This window comes from Vanessa tameamea, chromosome 16 (genome assembly GCF_037043105.1).
Source record: "Vanessa tameamea isolate UH-Manoa-2023 chromosome 16, ilVanTame1 primary haplotype, whole genome shotgun sequence".
NCBI classification, from domain to species: Eukaryota; Metazoa; Arthropoda; class Insecta; order Lepidoptera; family Nymphalidae; genus Vanessa; species Vanessa tameamea.
The window spans coordinates 5,845,186-5,863,969 of NC_087324.1; the positions used below are offsets into that span (position 1 = coordinate 5,845,186).

The 18,784-nt window shown below is 30.3% G+C and overlaps 6 protein-coding genes across 7 annotated transcripts in view; 1 reads left to right on the plus strand and 5 right to left on the minus strand.

Moving 5' to 3' along the window:
* LOC113393970 (ADP-ribosylation factor-like protein 4C) overlaps window positions 1–6,163 on the plus strand; it is a 56,906-nt gene extending 50,743 nt beyond the window's left edge. For both annotated transcript variants that reach the window (XM_026631118.2, XM_064217268.1), the window contains one exon: window positions 4,288–6,163. In XM_026631118.2, coding sequence (XP_026486903.1) covers window positions 4,356–4,985 — 630 coding nt within the window. In that variant the 5' untranslated portion in view covers window positions 4,288–4,355 and the 3' untranslated portion in view covers window positions 4,986–6,163. The remainder of the gene's footprint in view (window positions 1–4,287) is intronic.
* Window positions 6,164–6,212: 49 nt separating this feature from the next.
* On the minus strand, window positions 6,213–7,919 carry LOC113393883 (uncharacterized). The gene has a single exon (XM_026630992.2). It carries the CDS (start codon window positions 7,917–7,919, stop codon window positions 6,213–6,215), a length of 1,707 nt encoding a protein of 568 aa, XP_026486777.2.
* Window positions 7,838–9,976, minus strand: LOC113393967 (uncharacterized). The gene has a single exon (XM_026631112.2). The coding sequence runs from the start codon at window positions 9,930–9,932 to the stop codon at window positions 8,166–8,168; it is 1,767 nt and encodes a 588-aa protein (XP_026486897.2). The 5' UTR covers window positions 9,933–9,976; the 3' UTR covers window positions 7,838–8,165.
* Window positions 9,977–10,147: 171 nt separating this feature from the next.
* On the minus strand, window positions 10,148–11,594 carry LOC113393884 (uncharacterized). The gene is made up of 2 exons (XM_064217380.1): window positions 10,671–11,594; window positions 10,148–10,561 (listed from the first exon to the last, which is right to left on the minus strand). Exons 1-2 carry the CDS (start codon window positions 11,502–11,504, stop codon window positions 10,148–10,150), a joined length of 1,248 nt encoding a protein of 415 aa, XP_064073450.1. The 5' UTR covers window positions 11,505–11,594.
* A 201-nt stretch (window positions 11,595–11,795) lies between these two features.
* LOC113393969 (uncharacterized) lies at window positions 11,796–13,914 on the minus strand. The gene is made up of 6 exons (XM_026631116.2): window positions 13,717–13,914; window positions 13,141–13,308; window positions 12,855–13,070; window positions 12,434–12,589; window positions 12,128–12,281; window positions 11,796–11,965 (listed from the first exon to the last, which is right to left on the minus strand). Exons 1-6 carry the CDS (start codon window positions 13,789–13,791, stop codon window positions 11,796–11,798), a joined length of 939 nt encoding a protein of 312 aa, XP_026486901.2. The 5' UTR covers window positions 13,792–13,914.
* A 703-nt stretch (window positions 13,915–14,617) lies between these two features.
* LOC135193291 (ATP-dependent RNA helicase p62-like) lies at window positions 14,618–17,622 on the minus strand. Its single transcript, XM_026631115.2, has 5 exons — window positions 17,426–17,622; window positions 16,395–17,336; window positions 15,880–16,112; window positions 15,225–15,403; window positions 14,618–14,882 (listed from the first exon to the last, which is right to left on the minus strand). Exons 1-5 carry the CDS (start codon window positions 17,476–17,478, stop codon window positions 14,745–14,747), a joined length of 1,545 nt encoding a protein of 514 aa, XP_026486900.1. The 5' UTR covers window positions 17,479–17,622; the 3' UTR covers window positions 14,618–14,744.
* Window positions 17,623–18,784: the final 1,162 nt, after the last annotated feature.

The window sequence follows — 18,784 nt, forward strand, 5'->3', positions numbered from 1 at the left end:
TGAGACCGCAGCGTATTTTCGCATTCAAATATTTTGATATCTACGTGTTATCGGACAGGGTGCGTCTAGATACCTATCCTAAACATCGAACAAAACATTTTATGAAAGAAAATATGCATTCAAATATTCTTATTAAGATTCTAAATCAGATGAAAGTAACATTCGAACTATAAGTTCAAATTATTTTTAATTTTAAACGAAACAACCATTAAAACCTAACGGTACTGGCGCTTTCTTGTTAAAAACAACAAAAATGACACTAAATTACTTTCTTTTATTTTGATCAGGTTAACTTTCTCCCGTTCAATAAATACATTATATGAAATATTAACATGCAAACATACTAAACCTGGGTCAAGAATGCGACTGAATAATCGCTTAAATTAACCGAGTTACGAACTCGTTTCATTCGCATTCCTGTATCGTCCTTAATAGTATTGGTGTATATTAAAAAAGGAAGCAATGTATTTAATAATCATTAAATACGGTTAATTATATAAAAAACGACTGTAAAGATATTGGTCAACATTAATAATATATATTGTAAAGTTTGTTTTAATTTAAAAAAATATTGGAGTTTTATTCACGATATTTAAATAGGATTTTAGTAAAAACGTTTAAATAAATCTTAACATCTATAATTAAGTATTTGTTAATGACTGCATTTATGTGCTTTTAAAGAGGACCATCAAAGTACAAGGTTGTATAAGTCTTAGATAAATTAAAATTTCTTGAACATTCATTCATTAACATAAGAAAATATCTGTAACCGCGAATTATAGCAACACTAGAAAAATTAATTGATGAAGGTTATTAAGCGTGACGATCATCATAACTCCGCTTATGCAAGCCCAAAGGAAAACAGTGAAAGTAAAGGGCCACCGTCTGAGCATACCGGGCTTTCTCTCGACCCCATGACCCCGGCGATGATATAGCAACTTGATCTCTACTCATAAATGTTAGATAAATTAATATGAAGCCAGTAAACTGGCAAAGATAAAGAAAAAAGGTAACTTGAAAAGCGCTATTGTTTGATATTGCGTCGAAAATACATTACTGATTGTATTTTTATTTTTTTATGTAGTTATAATGGAATAGGCGTTTGTCTTCCATCTCACCTGATGGAAAGTGTACACGAAGACGAAGGTGGCCACGCCCATCCAAAAAAAACCTGTTCACTCTACTCTTAAAGGCTTATAAGAGTTCAACTTATCAGAAAAAATAGACCCAGGCAGGTCGTTCCAAATCTTTTTTTTTTTTAATTGATTTTTGTTTTATGTGCCAGTGTTTTTATTTTTAATTTTATATTTGGCATTACAATCCAACGGTGCTATAAATAATACATACCGCACTTACTGACTCAATTAAGGGGATAATTGAGCTAAGGAGTAAGTAATAAGTAAGGGGTAATAATAATGCTCCTATTGTATATATAAACGTTCTAAACATTAATCGGATATCCTGTCAATATACTCGTATAACAATAACAAATGGCAGAGAAAAGAAATATATTATCTCGGTCAAATAAAAACAAAAGTTGCCATACAAGTTTTTCAAGATAGACAGGTCGAAGGCCCCAAGCAGTGATCCCATTTGCGATTCATTATGACCTCGAATTAATAGAAATTGTGGTATGAAACCTGCTTTGGTTTATCAGTGATACGAATCACATTATTTGAAAGAACTCAATATTTTACCGTAAAACATAAAACGGTAAATTCATTTGAATTCTCAGGTCAATATATATATACATGTATTTTAAATAGACATACATACATGACTAACGGTGTCATAATTATTAAATGTAAGGAAATTAATTTAAATATAATCTTACTCTATACTTAATCTACTTTAAATATAATTTGAACTTGTCAACCTTACATGACAAATGACAAATCAAAAGTGCTTAATGCTTATCCTTTGTGCCGAGATAAATTATAAATTGATTTTTTACCGTTATGTATTATATTTTTTTTACTATTGTATTATTTTTTCACTTTCTATAGTAACTGTTATTAAATATGTTTTGCTTAATAGCGCACACAACTTGTAAAACTATCTTTTGTTGGAGACTCATAAATTAAATAAAAAAATAAACATTTAAAAAAAACATTTCATGAGATTGGATTACTTAATGCAACATTTTATTAAGCAAAATCTTACGCTTAATCTTAATTATAAAACAGAAAACACGTTTTCTTAAGCTAGACATTGCATTTGACGTCTATCATGAATATGGGTTTGTTAATATTGAACGCCATCTTCCATCCATTCTTCTCAACCTAAGATGATTATTAAGAGATCAGTTCGCAAGGATGTTGTTTAGTGGTACATCGTAAAAAAAATACACTGTTTCTTTTAAAATGAAAAGTTGTTCCTTCTCTTAAAAAAAAAACATTAACTCCGTTAGAGGCAGATAGCATCAGTTTATTTTAATGCACTTTGTATTATATCGCTTGAGTTGAACCATTTAAGCAGTACTGTTTATTGTACGTAACAGATTAGTACCTATAATAGTTATCTGTTTCACCAAAGAAAATTGGTAATTGACCAATTTTTTTTTAATTTAAATGTTATGATCGTGATAATACTTTTTGTGACAACATAATATTATCAAAATAAGTTATGTTATTACGAACATTAATATAGTAAAAAAATATGTCGTATTTCCAATTTTTCTATTTTTTCGGTAATAATTAAGAAAAGAAATGTATTAATGTACTTTCTTTCACCGATACGATGATCAAATAATAATCAAATTAACACCCGCCCTATAGATACAATATAAATCATAACCATCAAATTCAATCCAAAAATCATATATACCATTTGCATAATATAATATATAGATAGATATAAACCCTCGACAAAATGATATCATTAGACTCATTAAACCACGCGTCAGGCATAAAATAAATTACCGTGCAATCCCGCCGGTCGTTGACCTGTATTGTCAAAAATAACACGTTCAGTTATTACATCAGACCCCGGCACAATTTGTGCAAAAACATCGAATTACGTTCTTCGAACACGAAGAACCAATAAGATACGATTTCATGACAAACAATATCTTCAATGCAACTTTTAAATACACACAAGCATTTAATCTAAAATATTAGCAGCGGAGTGACCGCTATCATCTTTGAAATGTCAACGCATGAATTGAATTTCAATCTCAATCGAACCTCCGTCTGTGGCTTTTATCAATCGCTAGAGAAAGTAGTACGAAGCATTAAAGGGCGTCTGGGCGACATCTTGTCTCGTCTACACTCTCGATCCGTTACCATTTCTTACCGTTATTTAATTCTCATATCATTCACCTGTCTGCATCGAAGTAAACTATCTTTCAATTTCATTGTTCTATAGACTATTATTACTTTATTTTTTTTTATATTGGTTTCGCAAAAAATTACAAAAGAATATGTTTTTTAAACTCGTGAATCTTTACTATAAATCCCGGTTTAAAATCTGCGTAATCACGACTGGGTATGGGCTTTATTTGTGTTTATCTCGTAGCTCGACTGGAAATGAAAACGTTTAATTAAATCTGTATGTGTCAGATTAAATTTTGCCACATTTATATCCTGTAGTCTGCATTGAAGCTAAAAGGGGAGAAGTCCTTCAGCTTTTACGCTCTACTTAATATTACCTATTTAAACGACTCGTATAATTTATTTTTAATAACCATTTTAATAAAACGATTATTACATGCTATTTACTTTTAAGTAATTCACGTAAGTTAATACCCATAGTACAATACAACACGACCGGAATAATTTAAAACTCGTTAAAGCAACACCAAAGACCGACGTAACATAGTTTCCAAATTTTCCTCAACCACGAATTTACAATGCAACTGTATTGATCTTAAAATAGTTTTGATAATAATTAGAAATTGTTAAATTGAAGAAATAAATTGTTTTTTCAAAGCAAAGTAATTGCGGAACTGTCAAGGTCAATCATAATTAGTTTTATTTATGTTTGTGCAAATTGTGTTTAGTTTATGTACTTTTACTTTAACGATTCTTATGTATGGTTGGCTGATCTTCTTTCACTCTTTAAATTATAATAGCATATGACGTCATTGATTGAAAATTAACTATTGACTCTTAAAGTATTTTAATGCTATTTACACTTTCAATGTGTCTTAAGTTTGTAAATCAAGCTGAAATTAAAATATAAATTATAAAATTATTAAAGTGAATATAGCGTACATATACCTATTAGGTAACTGAATGTTTCTATTGTCTAGCAGTGAATTTATATCTTTTTCCATCTCGTTTTCAGGTGTCAACCTATATTCACGATGCTTCGGCCAGACGAGATTGTCAGATAGTCGTCCCGTCGCAAACATTATGGGTGCAAATATGGGCAAGAACTCGAGCCTGCTCGACGCGCTGCCTTCCACGCAGGGCACGCTCCATGTTGTTATGCTGGGCCTCGACTCCGCCGGCAAAACTACAGCGCTCTACAGGCTCAAATTCGACCAATATCTTAACACCGTCCCGACTATAGGTTTCAATTGTGAGAAGGTTAAAGGCACAATCGGAAAATCTAAAGGTGTTAATTTCCTCGTATGGGATGTAGGTGGGCAGGAAAAGCTCCGACCGTTATGGAAATCATACACACGCTGCACGGATGGCATTATATTTGTTTTAGACTCCGTAGACATTGAGAGAATGGAAGAAGCTAAAATGGAACTCATACGTACAGCCAAATCACCAGACAATGCAGGAGTTCCAATACTCGTTCTAGCAAACAAACAGGATTTGCCAGGAGCGAAGGAACCCCGTGAATTAGAAAAGCTACTAGGATTACACGAACTTGTGTCTTCACCACACGGTTCACGCGATGCGCACTCGTGGCATGTGCAACCGGCTTGCGCTATTACTGGCGAAGGTCTTCATGAGGGACTTGAAGCATTATACGAGATGATACTCAAAAGAAGAAAACTGGCCAAGTTACAGAAAAAAAGAGTCAGATAAATGGTTATTTTTGTTTGACTTATAAAATAGTCCATAGGAGTAGAAGTGTTATATAATGCTCATGGTATGGATATTCTAATAATATCCTCAAAGAACACCAAATATTGTTTTACTATAGGTTTATAACGTCTTATGAAGATATTCCATCAGTGTTGCTCAAATTTTATTGATCATTTTGAGGTGAAAGAATATTTTGATAAAATTTGTTTAACCGCTAGATATTTTCTTTTGAAAATAGCTAGAGGTTTAATAATAAAAACGCGAACTCAATTTTAAAAGGATTTTTTTGTTATAGTAGCATCAGGTTTTGTAGCTTATATACATTATATAATATACATCGATTGTTTTTGCTATAAAAATAGTTTAAATCAAACTAATTTAGCAAACTCGTTTTCCTTTTATTCGGCGTATTTCATTAACAAATATTAAAATTTTCTTTCAAGGCCACTATAATACATAACTATATGTTTACTAAACTATTTAAATATTAAATACCAAAGGTAATTTTCGTCTTTAAGAATCTGAATGTACTTTGTCCATAAAAACATTTTAACCGTCTGAGTTACAGCCACGTAATTTATAATCTCTTCTTGATGATGGCCCACTGTAGACTTAGGTAACGTGTTTCCTTACACTCGTCACCATTTTCATTCTTACTATTGCATTCTTGTACATAAATACCTTGTAAATATATTTTAGGATTGCATTTACGGCTATCGACATTTCTGTACCTTAAACATCACACTATATATCAAGACCTTTTAGATTAAGCAGCAAAACACTTCTTGATTCAATCAAACGAACCTAAGAAATTCAGACAAGATATCGGAATAAAGTACACTACATGCTATCAATTCAATGTTTACTGATAGCGATAAATTAATTAGGTATTTATTTATTTACTTACTCGTAATTGTATAACTAGTATAATATAACCAATGTATTGAATTAAATAAGCTTTTACCAGAATTTATGTTACTCACCCTGTAAATATGTAAATTCCAAGTAGTTATTCGTCAATACCAAGAAACCAAACATTTATATGAGTAGATAGACTACTTTTTGTTATTATATTTGTTTTATAAAAAACATTAATGCTATTGTAATTGTATTGTGTTTTATGGTGATACATAAATGTTATTTTTATTTAATCCCCGTAATAAAGTCTGTTTTCAATATCTTTGTTTTTTATTGAATAAATATGTAAGAGCATGTTATTATCATCATTTATATAACATCAAAATCACCGTCTTTATTATCAGCGTTTAAGTTTAACAAATAAATTGCAGGATCTTCATTTTCGGTCCAGTCTGTAAAAAGTTTTAGGTATTCTACCTCAGCTTCCGTTAAAGATTTATTTTTGAGTTCTTTTACGATTTTATTATTCACATTTTTTTCAATTTTTGGTTCGTGTTTTTTTATCGGTTTATATGGGTTATCAGTTAAGATTCCATGTGAGCGAAGGAGCTGTTTTTCTAATCTGTAAAATAAGCGTAGCTCTATAGCAGCATTATTAGCTCTTTTAAATTTCAACTGTTCATAATGCATACAGTTTTTCATAGCACGCCTAACAGCGTCATTACGTATGGAATCTAATTTTCTAGAATAGTCCATATAAACATTTTCTAAATTTTTTGCCAGTGTTTTTAGGTTCACATTTAAAGGTTTTTCTTGAAGCACTCTCTCATAACAGAATTGTAAATGTAATGTTAATTTTATAACATCAAGGGAAGCAACAGATTTGTAAAATAAACCATATAAAATTTTAAAAAACTTTGCTTCTAGTTGAGCACATCGCTGCTCGGAAAATAGTAGAAAATTTTCAAAACGGTTAATGGAACCTTTAACTAAGGCAGACTCTTGAAAAATAATCTCTTTTAATGATTTTATTCCATTCTTTAATATTTTTGTATATGGTGCTAGATGGTAAACATGCGTATAATAGTGAAGCTGCTGTGTCTCCATTGTATCGAATACATCCATTAGATCTTTCGGTTGAGCAAAATAAAGTGCTGGTTTAATTGGTACTCCGTAACAAATTTTTCGCATTCTTTCAAATATTACTGTAAAAGTATCATCATCATTGGAATTATCAAAATCAAAACCTTTGGCTTCAATTTCACATGACCTTGCGAAATCTCTATTACTTAAACGCCAACTCGATGGTGACAAATAATACAGAAACCTACCATATTTTTGCTGAAGACCATACCTATATTCCAAACCAATAAGTTTCGATATTATAGTAAATTTTTCTAAAGCTACACTTTGTAACTCTTTTACCTGTAAATCGACTTGACTTCTTAAATTATCCCACTTGGTCAAGAAAGACATAGATTTCTGATAGTCTTCAGATATAAACGTATCAAAATATTTGATTTGTATTTTTAGCCTTTTTACGGCAGAATCATATATATACATTTCATTGCGGTAATTTGTGTCAACGTTTAAAATATAATCCGATTTTACTCCTATTTCTTGTTTAATATGTAGTAGTTTATTTATGCACTCTTTAAGCGACTTAAAGATAGGAATATGTAGCCGTATTGGACGACCATCTACACGCCTGTAAAAATCTTCAGCAATGTCAGTAACAGCAAATATATCATTTATTGGATTTTCTACGTGTAGACGGTTTTTCAAATCTAAGCTGATAATTTTATACTTTTTATAAATATTGATATCTAAATGCTGTTTAAATCGATCACTGTCTTGCTTCTTCGAATATAACTTCAAAGGTAAAATATTTTCAACCTTCCTTAAACTAGTTAGTCGAGTGGTATTTTCGTATGGCACAGGAATGAAATTTTGCAATGAAACATCTGATAATTCTTTTTTATTTTTTTTATTTACTTCTTTCAACGGCAACTTCTTTGGACATTTTTCTAAAGATTTATTTGATGGCATCGTTCTTGATTTAGTATCATTAATCATTATTGAAACTGTCTAAATATTTGAAAAATTTAAATCAACATAAGCGTCTTGAAATGGATCAAATCGCAAAACCAACTAGATTTTTAGAAAAACATTTACAACTTCAGATATTTTCAATAATGACAACAACGATCCAGCTCGAGTTACATTTCATTCAATTTAAATTATTTTATTATACTAGTTGATAGTAAAAAACAAAACAAACTATTTTGTAGCTATAAGCGGTAACGATTGACAATGATATAGTCAAGGCAGGACGGATTTTCGCGGTACCCACTCGAAAGCAGGCTTTACATATTTATAATATTCTGCTAAAAATGGTAATGGATTCATACCTTCGCACCATTCAGTGAACATTATCAACCCATCTTGCTCTTCCGGAGTAATTTTAATTTGTTTAGGTTTTATACGTTCACCACTCAGGAGCTGTGACTTTCGTTTTTCGGCAACTACCAAAGCCATCCGACTTTTTTTATCTAAAAACTTAGAAAAAGTCGGTCTTTTATATTTTGAAGGAGGCAGAAAGGCTTTATTCATCGCAGTTGTCATTTCACGGAACGCTCTGAGTTCGCGTTGAGCTGCGTATGCGTTTTTCATTGTTTTTAGATCCTGCGTGAAGAAATCCTGTTGAGCTTGATTAACTATTTTAAAATCTAAAGAATCAAGGCGCAAATTGTAATCTTCGTACATTACTTCTAGAATTTTCATAGGGTCTTGCAGATTCTGATGACCTTCCTCACACTTGCCGAAAATTTGTTCGTATACATACTCAATACAAATTTTCAAATTAAGTGTGCTGGGACTGGCTATGCTATCGTAAAAATTGGTGTTTAAAATTCTAAAAAACTTTTCTTGTAAATGACTTTCATTGTAATTTTCTCGAGTTATTTCATTTTTTATGCTATCAATGTAATATTGAAAATAATCAAGCTCTTGTTTGGTTGTTTTTTTCAATTGTCGTATACGATCCTGTAGCTGCCTGTGAGGTATATCGGTTTTTGAAAGATGTATTAAATATTCTCTACTTTGCAATTCCATCGTCCGAAATAAATAAATCATTTGTTGTGGACGTTTAAAATATATGTGTGGAGGATAAGGGTTTTTTAATTCTTGTTTTGCTAATTCTACCATTCTGTCGATATCCATGGTTTCAACTAAATCGTTATCGGTAACAAACTCTCCAGTTTCAAATTGTATTGATTGTATTTTATGTTTTAAATTTTCATCATAAATTTGTCGCCATGATAAAGGTGCTACGAATATTAAATAACTTCTATAAATTTTTAAAATACTGCGTATGGCGTCGAGTTTGAATAAAATATTGTTTAAAATTGTTAATTTTGATACATATCCTAAAAATTCAGAATTTTTCGCCAGCAATTCACCATAGACTTTCTCTGTCCTTGAAACTTTAGCACAGGATATTTTATAATCTTCTGTTAAGAATCTTTGAAAATCTTTTATATGCTGTTTCAGTTTAATTACGATGTCATCATAGTCTTTCGATTCATCAACTATATTTTGTTCTATCTTCATAATAAGATCACGCCTGTACCCGATTTGCTGACGATTCATGGCATAATTTCTTATATTATTTACATAAACTTTTATATCATCAAAACTTCGTAATGGTCGTCCTTCAATAACTGTATAAAACTCCGGGTGAATTTCTACAACTGCTCTCACATCATCAAGGGGCTCTTCTACAAAAAGTCTTTCTGAAATATCTCTTGTAGCGGCTATCCTAAGATTGTCTTTTAAATGTAACGGTTGGTACAATCTGTTCTTGCTAATTAATTTTTCTTTACGATCGCTATATTTAATATATGATAATAATTTTTCAGACCTCGGTACTCGAAATGGTCTAGATTTCATGATTACTTTATCTTCTTTTACAGCATGTTTTCTATTTGCAAAATAGTGCTGAGTATTTGGCACGTAACGACGTCGGAATATTATGTCCAAAGTTTTAAGCGGAACCATTGGCTTACGCTTTTCTTTTAAGCACGACATTTTAGGTATGAATAATTACAATCTAAAATAATATAAATTATTAAAATCCTCACAAACTTCACAATAAGCAAAATGTCTGAAATAGTTTTGTTTGTCACTGTCACAAAAAGAAAATAAGAAGAAATTAATCTGCAAAGTTCTTTCTACGAGTATTAATTTATATTAAGAAATCAGTTTAATGCAACATCACATTAAAGATTAAAAAATGATTAATTTTACTCGTAAGCTTTTTTCCTTGATGGTTCGTAGGACGATTTCAAACGCTTGTTTAACTTATTAACATCTTTTAGTAATTTACTCGCAATTTTCGCTTGTTTTGTTTCTTTCGCTTCGTTTTGATATGTTTCTTTTTCTATAGCTTTAATAACATCTAAATCAAATGCTGACAAATCTAACATCAAATTATTATATTCTTCTTCAAGAGCTACTGTCATATCTAAAGAACTTAGATTTGCATCATTTGATGCTATTACTTGTTCATATGCAAATTCTACATAATTAAAAATTTGTAACACTGTCTCTGATGATACCAAATACTGCATTTTATCCTCTAATATTTGAAAAAATATCTCTTTCAATTCTATTTCCCTGTGTTTATTCCAAACTATTAATTCTTCGATTTTTTTCATCTACAAAATAAAAGTATGCAATTGATAAATGATAAATAAAATAAATAAAAAAATATTTTATTTTACATTAGGTTAATTTAAAGTTTATATAATATAGTATATAATGTACCTTTGCTTTAATGAATTCCAACTCATTTCCAAGTAAGTTCTTCAAAAATCCCAGTGATTTTAAAAACTTGTTTTTCTCTACATTTAACTCCTCGGTTACCAACAGATAATTTAAATTTTGTTTTTCAAGTAAATCAAAAACAATTAACAATTGATCAGGAGTTTTGAAATACAGTCTTGAAGGTGGTAATTTACTTAAACGTTCCCTTATTAAATTAATATGAATTTCAACAAAAATATCTGAATCCATACTAAGAATTTCCAAGTGTTCCAAATTCAAATTAATATTATATTTTTCTTGCCACAAAATCGGCGCAGCTTTGTGTAGAAAACATTGAAAAGATAACAATATTTGTAAGGTCTCATTAATATATTGTAGTTTCGACTTAATTGTTGCCAATTCAAAATTAGCTTTTTTGTGCTCTTCCGTTTCATTGGATAACTCTTTAGCTAAATTATCCGATGTTTTCATGATTACGATCGTTTTATTATTATCATCTGCTAAAAATTTATCGAAGCTGTGCTGATATTCTTCAAAATGCTTTGATGCTGTGTTATATATTTTTCTTTCTGTTTCAATTTCTCTATTGATTCTTAAAATTTCATCCGTAAGAAATCCGTGAAGTGTTCGTTTCAAAGCTATATTTCTTATATTTTGTTTATATTTATTAATCGATGTATTGGTCTTGATTGGTCTTCCTTCCACTAATGAAAAATATTGAGGATCCACGTCTAAAATTGTTCTAACATCACTTTTCTTACATTTAGTGATAGGAGGTAATTTGATTCCGCTGAAGGGGTTTTTGTGAATTTTTTTTACTACTTTTTTTTCCATGATATCGCTAGACCAACGTACTAGTTACTTATTCCATTGATCTCACATGATATCGCTGTTACTATAGCGACATCGAAATAATACATTTCTATTGGCAACATGATTCACTTCTACTGACAAACAACCGATTGATTGATTACTTTAAAGTTTTCGTATGTTTTAAATACCAAAATGAAAACACGTGTATTTACAGTTAGAATATGTTTATTATAAAAATGACTAGATATGAAACGTAATGAAACAAAATTATATGTTTAACAATACATATTAAGGTATTTGACAACTTAGTTTTTAATCGCTTGAAGAACTAGCACTTTGCCGTTCTTCCCTTTCCTCTTCATCGACTTCTTTTTGTATCATCTCCCAAGGCATCACGGGAAGAGGCTCCACAAATGAATCGTCTACCTTCAACTTGTAGAGAAGACGAGGTGTGAAGTGAGTAGGAAGAGGCCATACGTTCTCTACAAAAACAATAATAATTTAGAATAAGCATGAACCTATGTTTAATTACCTTTAATTAAAAACAGTAACGATATGATGTCGTTGTAATTTAAACTAATAAGTAAGAATTGTAGTAATTTGATTTAATTACTGCGATTATCATATTCATTAAATATAATTACCGAAGTAGAAAGCGTAGTCGTCAACACGTCGATGTAAATGTACAACATGTCGAAGATCTAAAATGAATCGTGATTGTAAGAGATAGTCCAATAAAGCCGCTTCAGGTAACGCTTCCATTTTAGGGTCTACTGCGCTTAAACCCTCGAACGACAACTGTAATTAGAACCACAACATTTGTTATCATTTTAAATCGTATTCATAAAACGCATACATAAAATATTTGTAAGTGTTATAAGCTTATTCATACGTTTTGATGTTTGTCATTTAAAGATTACAAAAATATATTACTCGGGTACCATACTCACATCTTGATCAGCTTTCGCATATGCACAAATTCTTTTAATTTTATCGAGACAAATTCGCAATTGTTCCATGTGTTCTACCATTGAACCATGAATATCCAGCGTGCCAATGAGAGACGGCGGCCGAGCGGTCAAAGCTCGCCAATCTTCAAACGTAAGCTAAAAAAGGTAAATCTATAAAGGATATCACTAAACTTGAAAATTTAATCGGGGCTTAGCTGAAATCGGCTATGACTGTGAAAGCACAAATTTTATAACATTTAATAGTCCACCGTCGACTTAAATGTCAAGTTAAATGCTATTGTGACGACCGCGTTCTTCAGCCAATAGCGCCTATATGTTGATGTTTAAAATGCATAATCTAGTACGAAATTGGTAAGTCATTACAATAAATATAAGTAAATAATTACAAAGAACACTAAACTGTTTGTATGCAATGATATACAGTTAGCATTTTCAGACGCTTGAACATTTTAATTTCATTTGTTGCCACCTTTTCTTCTAGAATAACAGTAAGACCTTCCTTCCCATCTTCTACCGCTGAAGATGAAGCTTCATCGTCTTGAGTATTCTGCTGTACCCATTTCACTTCGTGTTCAAATAAAAATCTTAGATGTCTATGAACAGTATCCTCAGATCCCTTAAAATAAACGCTTCAAGAATACAAAAGGTTTAGTTATTCCTACGACAAACAATACAAATATAAATACCTCAATTATATGTATAAAATAACTGTCATAAACCATAAGCAAACCACACAATTTAATATCACAATAACCGGCATTTACGTCGTTTATTGTTGCTTCGAAATTTTTTATTAACTGATCTTTTGGCACAACATGCTCTCCGATGTATATCATGCAAATAGCAAAAGATTTCTGAAAAAGTATAATAATTTAAAAACCTTAACTTAGCTTTAATTCAATTCCAAGTGCTAAATTTGTTTACCTACTTAAATTAATTAATTTCATATTCATAGAGAAAGAAATGTTTTAAAAGTGATTTTAAAATGTATGTATATATAACATGTAGTGTGATTTATTTACATTATACTAGAGAACATAAAAAAACGTCTCCTCATTTATTAATATGGGTATAGTGACAAGACAAATATTCCCATTTCAGAGCATGTGTTCGTGACCAAAAAAAATCAGTACATAGAGTATATAAACTAACATCTAGGTATATTTTATTAATGTACATAATATATTTAAAAAGTATCGTTCTAATTTATCGCAATTAAATAAATATAGCACTACTGTGAATAACAGTTTTCGTCTACAAACCAAGCCCACTCGCTCGAAATTTTCCTCTACGACATTAAGCAAAGATTTAACGTCTAAATCAGGCAATAACGCCATTTCTTAGCTTTTATACGAAGTCATTATATTTAAAGTTATTTCACTATTATTATTTATGTCTGTTTTATATGTACCAAGCAGCAATAATAAACGCTTAATGTCATTATGTTACCATGGAAATACCCAGAGTATATAAAATTCCTTCGCTATATAAAACAGCATTATACTTACGTCTTAGATAAAACAATTTCATTCTTGTAAAACTAAGTAATTAATTGATTAATTTTATATTATAGAGATTTAAAACGGAAACTTTTGTCGTAAAAGCATAATAAATATAATTTAACATACCAACAAACATAATAAGGTAACAAACATAAGATGATATTATCTCAGTAGGTAAATTACGTACCAATAAATTTATCTCAGAAACAATTTCGCATGATATTATATAAATTATTGAGTATCTATAGTACGTCTATAGAATGTCGTCATTAACACGTAATATATTTTATGTATTATCTGTTCCAAATGTTGTTAGGATGTAATTTTTTGAAAGTGCTATAATACACGGCATTGACTCTATAGGTAGTGACAGAAAAACAATCAAGATTAATTTAATGAAATAAACATTAAAATTTACTTTCAGTTTAAGAGTAACAAATATTAAATATACATAACCGCTTTAGTAACAAAGACAAATTTGGAAAAATTAAAGAAAAAGTAATTGTTTAATCCGTCCATGCAACATTTTCAATCAGTACACGAGTTTAATCTCAAGTGTTAGACAATCTGCGGGAAATTTATATAAATAATTGATACATGTTCAATTTTTAAGTATACAATTTCAGGTGAAATTTAAAGGTATAAAAAAAATTAAAATCAGTTATTCAGTGGTCTATGAATCTTTACTTCTAACACAATGCGCTAATTATAAATTACACTATATTTTTCGACTTTTTCGACTTATAATCGAATACACTTAACATTAAATTACTGATACCAAGGTATATCTAATACATTTTATTACTACGAAATTTATTCCATTTTCTATTTGTATTTGAATTGTACTTGTTTGGAGTATATCTTGACTGCTGATGTTTGGTTTTCACATTTTCTCTGGCTAACTGATGTAAGACCTCTGGAACTTCCTGTGAAATGAAATTGGATATAATAAAAAAGTAATAGAAGTGAAACTTTTGGTAATGACAATATAATTTTATATCTTAGGGAGTTCCTTAACACTGACCCAAGCTAAAAAGCTGCAACAAAATTAAGCATGAACACTAAAGTCCATACTTTTAGCCTCAAAGTGATTTCAAAATTGCACACATGTTATGATACAATTGATTTCAAAGAATAAATGTTAATTTTGAAAACAGTAATAATTAAAAAAAGTTAGTCAACATGAATGTATAGACCACATTTAGCAATAAATCATTATGAATATGATTTATATTCAATTTGATACTTCTTTATACATATAAACTAACCTGATTTGCTTCTTTCAAAACAGAAATTAAACTTTTAGCCTGTCTCGCATTTTCACTGGTAAGAATTGTGTGAGCAATACCAGTATTCTGCAAACGACCTGTTCGCCCAATCCTATGTATATAATCTTCTGAAGTATTGGGATAATCATAATTGATCACATGGGTTACCCCCTCCACATCTAAAATGATTAAACTTTGTAAAGATCAAAGCTATGAAAGATTTAAAAAAAATTATACAAAATATGATACTGATAAGATTTTTATAAATATTAAATGGTACATTTGACAGCAAATTGACACGATATCATTGGTCGAGAGCTTGATTAATCAATGATAATCACTATGGATTTGTGAAAATAATGGCATTTTGAACGTTGTCAAAAATTAAAGTGGTAATATGTAGTTAAGTGTAATAGTGTTGTATTCTAAATAAAGAAATATTAATCATAAGTTCTTAGTAGTGCACAATATAGCTGAGTTATTAGAAAATCACACGAAATACGTAAATCTAAGGTTTGTTTATGTTTTTTCCTACTTCCATTGGAATAGGCTCTATGATTAATCCTTCTGTAGGCAGCCAATGTGCTGCTAACCTCAACAATACAATACACAATAACTTGTTAATCAATCAAGTTTAAAATGTCCAAAGGCTTACCTAATCCTCTAGCTGCTACATCGGTAGCAACAAGTATATTTGTTTTACCACTTCTAAATTTGTCAATAACACTATCCCTTTGCAACTGTGTCTTATCACCATGTATGCCTGCAGCTGGCCAACCATTTCTTCTTAACATAAGAGACAAATTGTCAACAAATTTCTTTGTATTGGTAAACACTAGCAGTTTCCCAAAGCCTTGTCCAGATATATCATGCATAATTGATTTAAACCTGAAAAATGATATTACACAAATAAAAAATCAATTAAATTTGCTCTAAATATGTAAACAAAAAAATCATTATAGACCATGTCATAAATATAACCACAGTTAATTGGGCTCAGGTTATTAATTGTTATGAAGGGTTTTACATTTTGCATTTTCACAATTCACATTTAAAAAAATTTTTTATAAAATACAATTATAATAAACCTTACTTAAAAATAAATACATATATTAAAATGTTTATATCAAAAATGGTTTATTTGTTATTTTAGTGATTAACAATACTCACTTGCTCATCTTTTCTTCTTGCTCACATACATGGATATGCTGTTGAATGTTGTGATTTGCTGACAATTCTGTAGAACCAACATTGACCTGGACAAACTCTCCTAAATAATCCTTTGCTAAATATTGTACTTCCTTCGGCCATGTAGCAGAAAACATCAAAATTTGTCTATCATATGGTACTTCTTCCAAAGCCTCACGAATCTGAGGTTCAAAGCCCATATCTAACATTCTGTCAGCTTCATCCAACACAACATAGGTACAGCGACTCAAATTTGTGACTTTACTATTAATAAAATCATTTAATCTACCGGGTGTGGCTATCAATATATCAACTCCTGCCTTTAACTGTTCAGCTTGACCTGTTCTACTGACACCACCATATATACATAAGCACCTTATATTTAATAACTTTTGAAAATCCTTAGCAACTACTTCAATCTGCCTTGCTAATTCTCTAGTAGGTGCCAAAACCAGCACCCTTGGTCCTCTTCCTTTTCGCCCTCTATTTTCTTTCAACTGAATTACTGCAGGCAATAAATATGCCAATGTTTTCCCAGTACCTGTCTGAGCAATACCAACAAAATTTTTACCAGATATTGCAATAGGCCATCCCTGAGATTGAATTACTGTAGGCTTGGTAAAGCCCTGCTCTTTCAAAAAATTTTTTATATAGTCTGGAAGATTGCTAGTGTCTATGTCTCTTACTGGGCTAGGCACGTCATCCCCGATTACAGTAATATTATTCTCATTACAATATTCACTATCACTTTGTTGTGCTGTTTGTGTAGAATATAATTGATTTCTAACTGAAAAGCTAGTTAATTGCCAGTCTCTGGCTACATTGCTTCGTAAAAGTATATAATTTGCTTTAACTTTACTGTCAGTACTTATTCCAATTGAATATGTTCTGCTTTGCAATATCTTTTTACCATCTTTCAGGAATCTACAAAGAAAATACAAACCATGTTTAAATATAACCTCAAATATATTTTTTTCTAGGTAGATACATGACATAATAATTGTAATACTTACATTTTGACGAAATCATTGCGTTGTAAAAAACTTTTTAAAACATTAAGAGCCATGACAGATAAATTATAGTGGTCATAAATCACATTAGTATTATAATATACAAATAATTCACCCCTCTAAATTCAAGTTAAGGACCGCATTTCTTTATTTTCTTACAAGATCTTGACAGTTTGACACTTCGAATTTTTCCGCTATCAACTGTCAAGTATCAGACAAATAGTATTATGGACACACAAAAGACAAAATTATAACTTAAATCTATGATTTTTATATATTTTTGAAGACAAAAAAAACATAATTATTTAATATTGTAACATTGCCAGAAAATTGACCAAATATTTTTGTGTTGCTTGAAAATTTTTTTTAACTAAAACCTTATTTTTATACAACAAAATGCTAGTCGGACTAACGCACGAAGGGTTCCGTATGTATAAAAACGGCAAAATCAAGTTTTTTATAGGAGCTCCTATTATTATCCCTTAAATATGTATTTTATTTTAACTTCATTGTTATATAACTAAAAATTCTTTGAATATTTCAAGCGTCTACCTGTTATCATTATCAATACCAAGCAAAAACTTGCGATAAAAACAGCCTTTGTTGTATGGGAGCCCTCTTAAATATTTATTTTATTATTTTTTAGCGGCAACAGAAATACATCATCTGTGAAAACAACTGTATAACTATCACGGTTCAGGAGATACAGCCTGGTAACAGACGGACGGACGGAATATTTATATAAGGGTCCCATTTTACCCTTTTGGTACGAAACCATAAAAAATATTAAGTTAATGTAGTAGAAAATAAGATGAAATATGCATAACTATATATGGATATTACGATTTTTTATTATAATACTAGCGATCCGCCCCGGCTTCACACGGGTGCAATACTCGTACTTAATATACTACAGAATGTCTCAGAACGTTTACAGTTTTCCAGTCATTAAACTATACAAACCGCTATGTTTTAAATCTGTAATATCTTTGAAAATATTCATTTAAATTACATGCTGTAAAGAGCTATATTGATCTATATTATCTAGATATTAAATGCACAATGTATTTAAGGTAGTTAATTGGATAAGTATTAATGCTGTATTGCTTAAAAACGCTTTGAAAATAAGCCATTATTTCTCGTAAAAAGTAAAGGATAAAAAATAGTTATCGTGGGTTATCCCTAAGAGATAGGAATATCTCATCGCTCAACTTTTTTGAAGACCTTTTTAAGGTATACAATACTGTAGTACATTATTTATATTTTACTATGCTGGTTGAGCCAACATTTGCAATGTAAGCGCAAAAAATGTGTTTAATTATGACATCACTTCAAAAACCTCTAAAATTATCAGTTTCTCTA

Excerpts from the sequence above, each read along its gene's own strand:
- LOC113393969 (XM_026631116.2), bottom strand. The coding sequence starts at position 13,791 with ATGGCGTTATTGCCTGATTTAGACGTTAAATCTTTGCTTAATGTCGTA. Across the intron at positions 12,282-12,433 it reads ATGCGAAAGCTGATCAAGAT|TTGTCGTTCGAGGGTTTAAG; the intron begins GTGAGTATGGTA and ends TTCTAATTACAG. Across the intron at positions 11,966-12,127 it reads CGACTACGCTTTCTACTTCG|AGAACGTATGGCCTCTTCCT; the intron begins GTAATTATATTT and ends TTGTTTTTGTAG.
- LOC113393883 (XM_026630992.2), bottom strand. The coding sequence starts at position 7,919 with ATGATTAATGATACTAAATCAAGAACGATGCCATCAAATAAATCTTTA.
- LOC113393967 (XM_026631112.2), bottom strand. The coding sequence starts at position 9,932 with ATGTCGTGCTTAAAAGAAAAGCGTAAGCCAATGGTTCCGCTTAAAACT.
- LOC113393884 (XM_064217380.1), bottom strand. The coding sequence starts at position 11,504 with ATGGAAAAAAAAGTAGTAAAAAAAATTCACAAAAACCCCTTCAGCGGA. Across the intron at positions 10,562-10,670 it reads TGGAATTCATTAAAGCAAAG|ATGAAAAAAATCGAAGAATT; the intron begins GTACATTATATA and ends TTTATTTTGTAG.
- LOC135193291 (XM_026631115.2), bottom strand. The coding sequence starts at position 17,478 with ATGGCTCTTAATGTTTTAAAAAGTTTTTTACAACGCAATGATTTCGTC. Across the intron at positions 16,113-16,394 it reads CAAGAAGAAAAGATGAGCAA|GTTTAAATCAATTATGCATG; the intron begins GTGAGTATTGTT and ends ATCATTTTTCAG. Across the intron at positions 14,883-15,224 it reads TTTTGAAAGAAGCAAATCAG|GAAGTTCCAGAGGTCTTACA; the intron begins GTTAGTTTATAT and ends TTCATTTCACAG.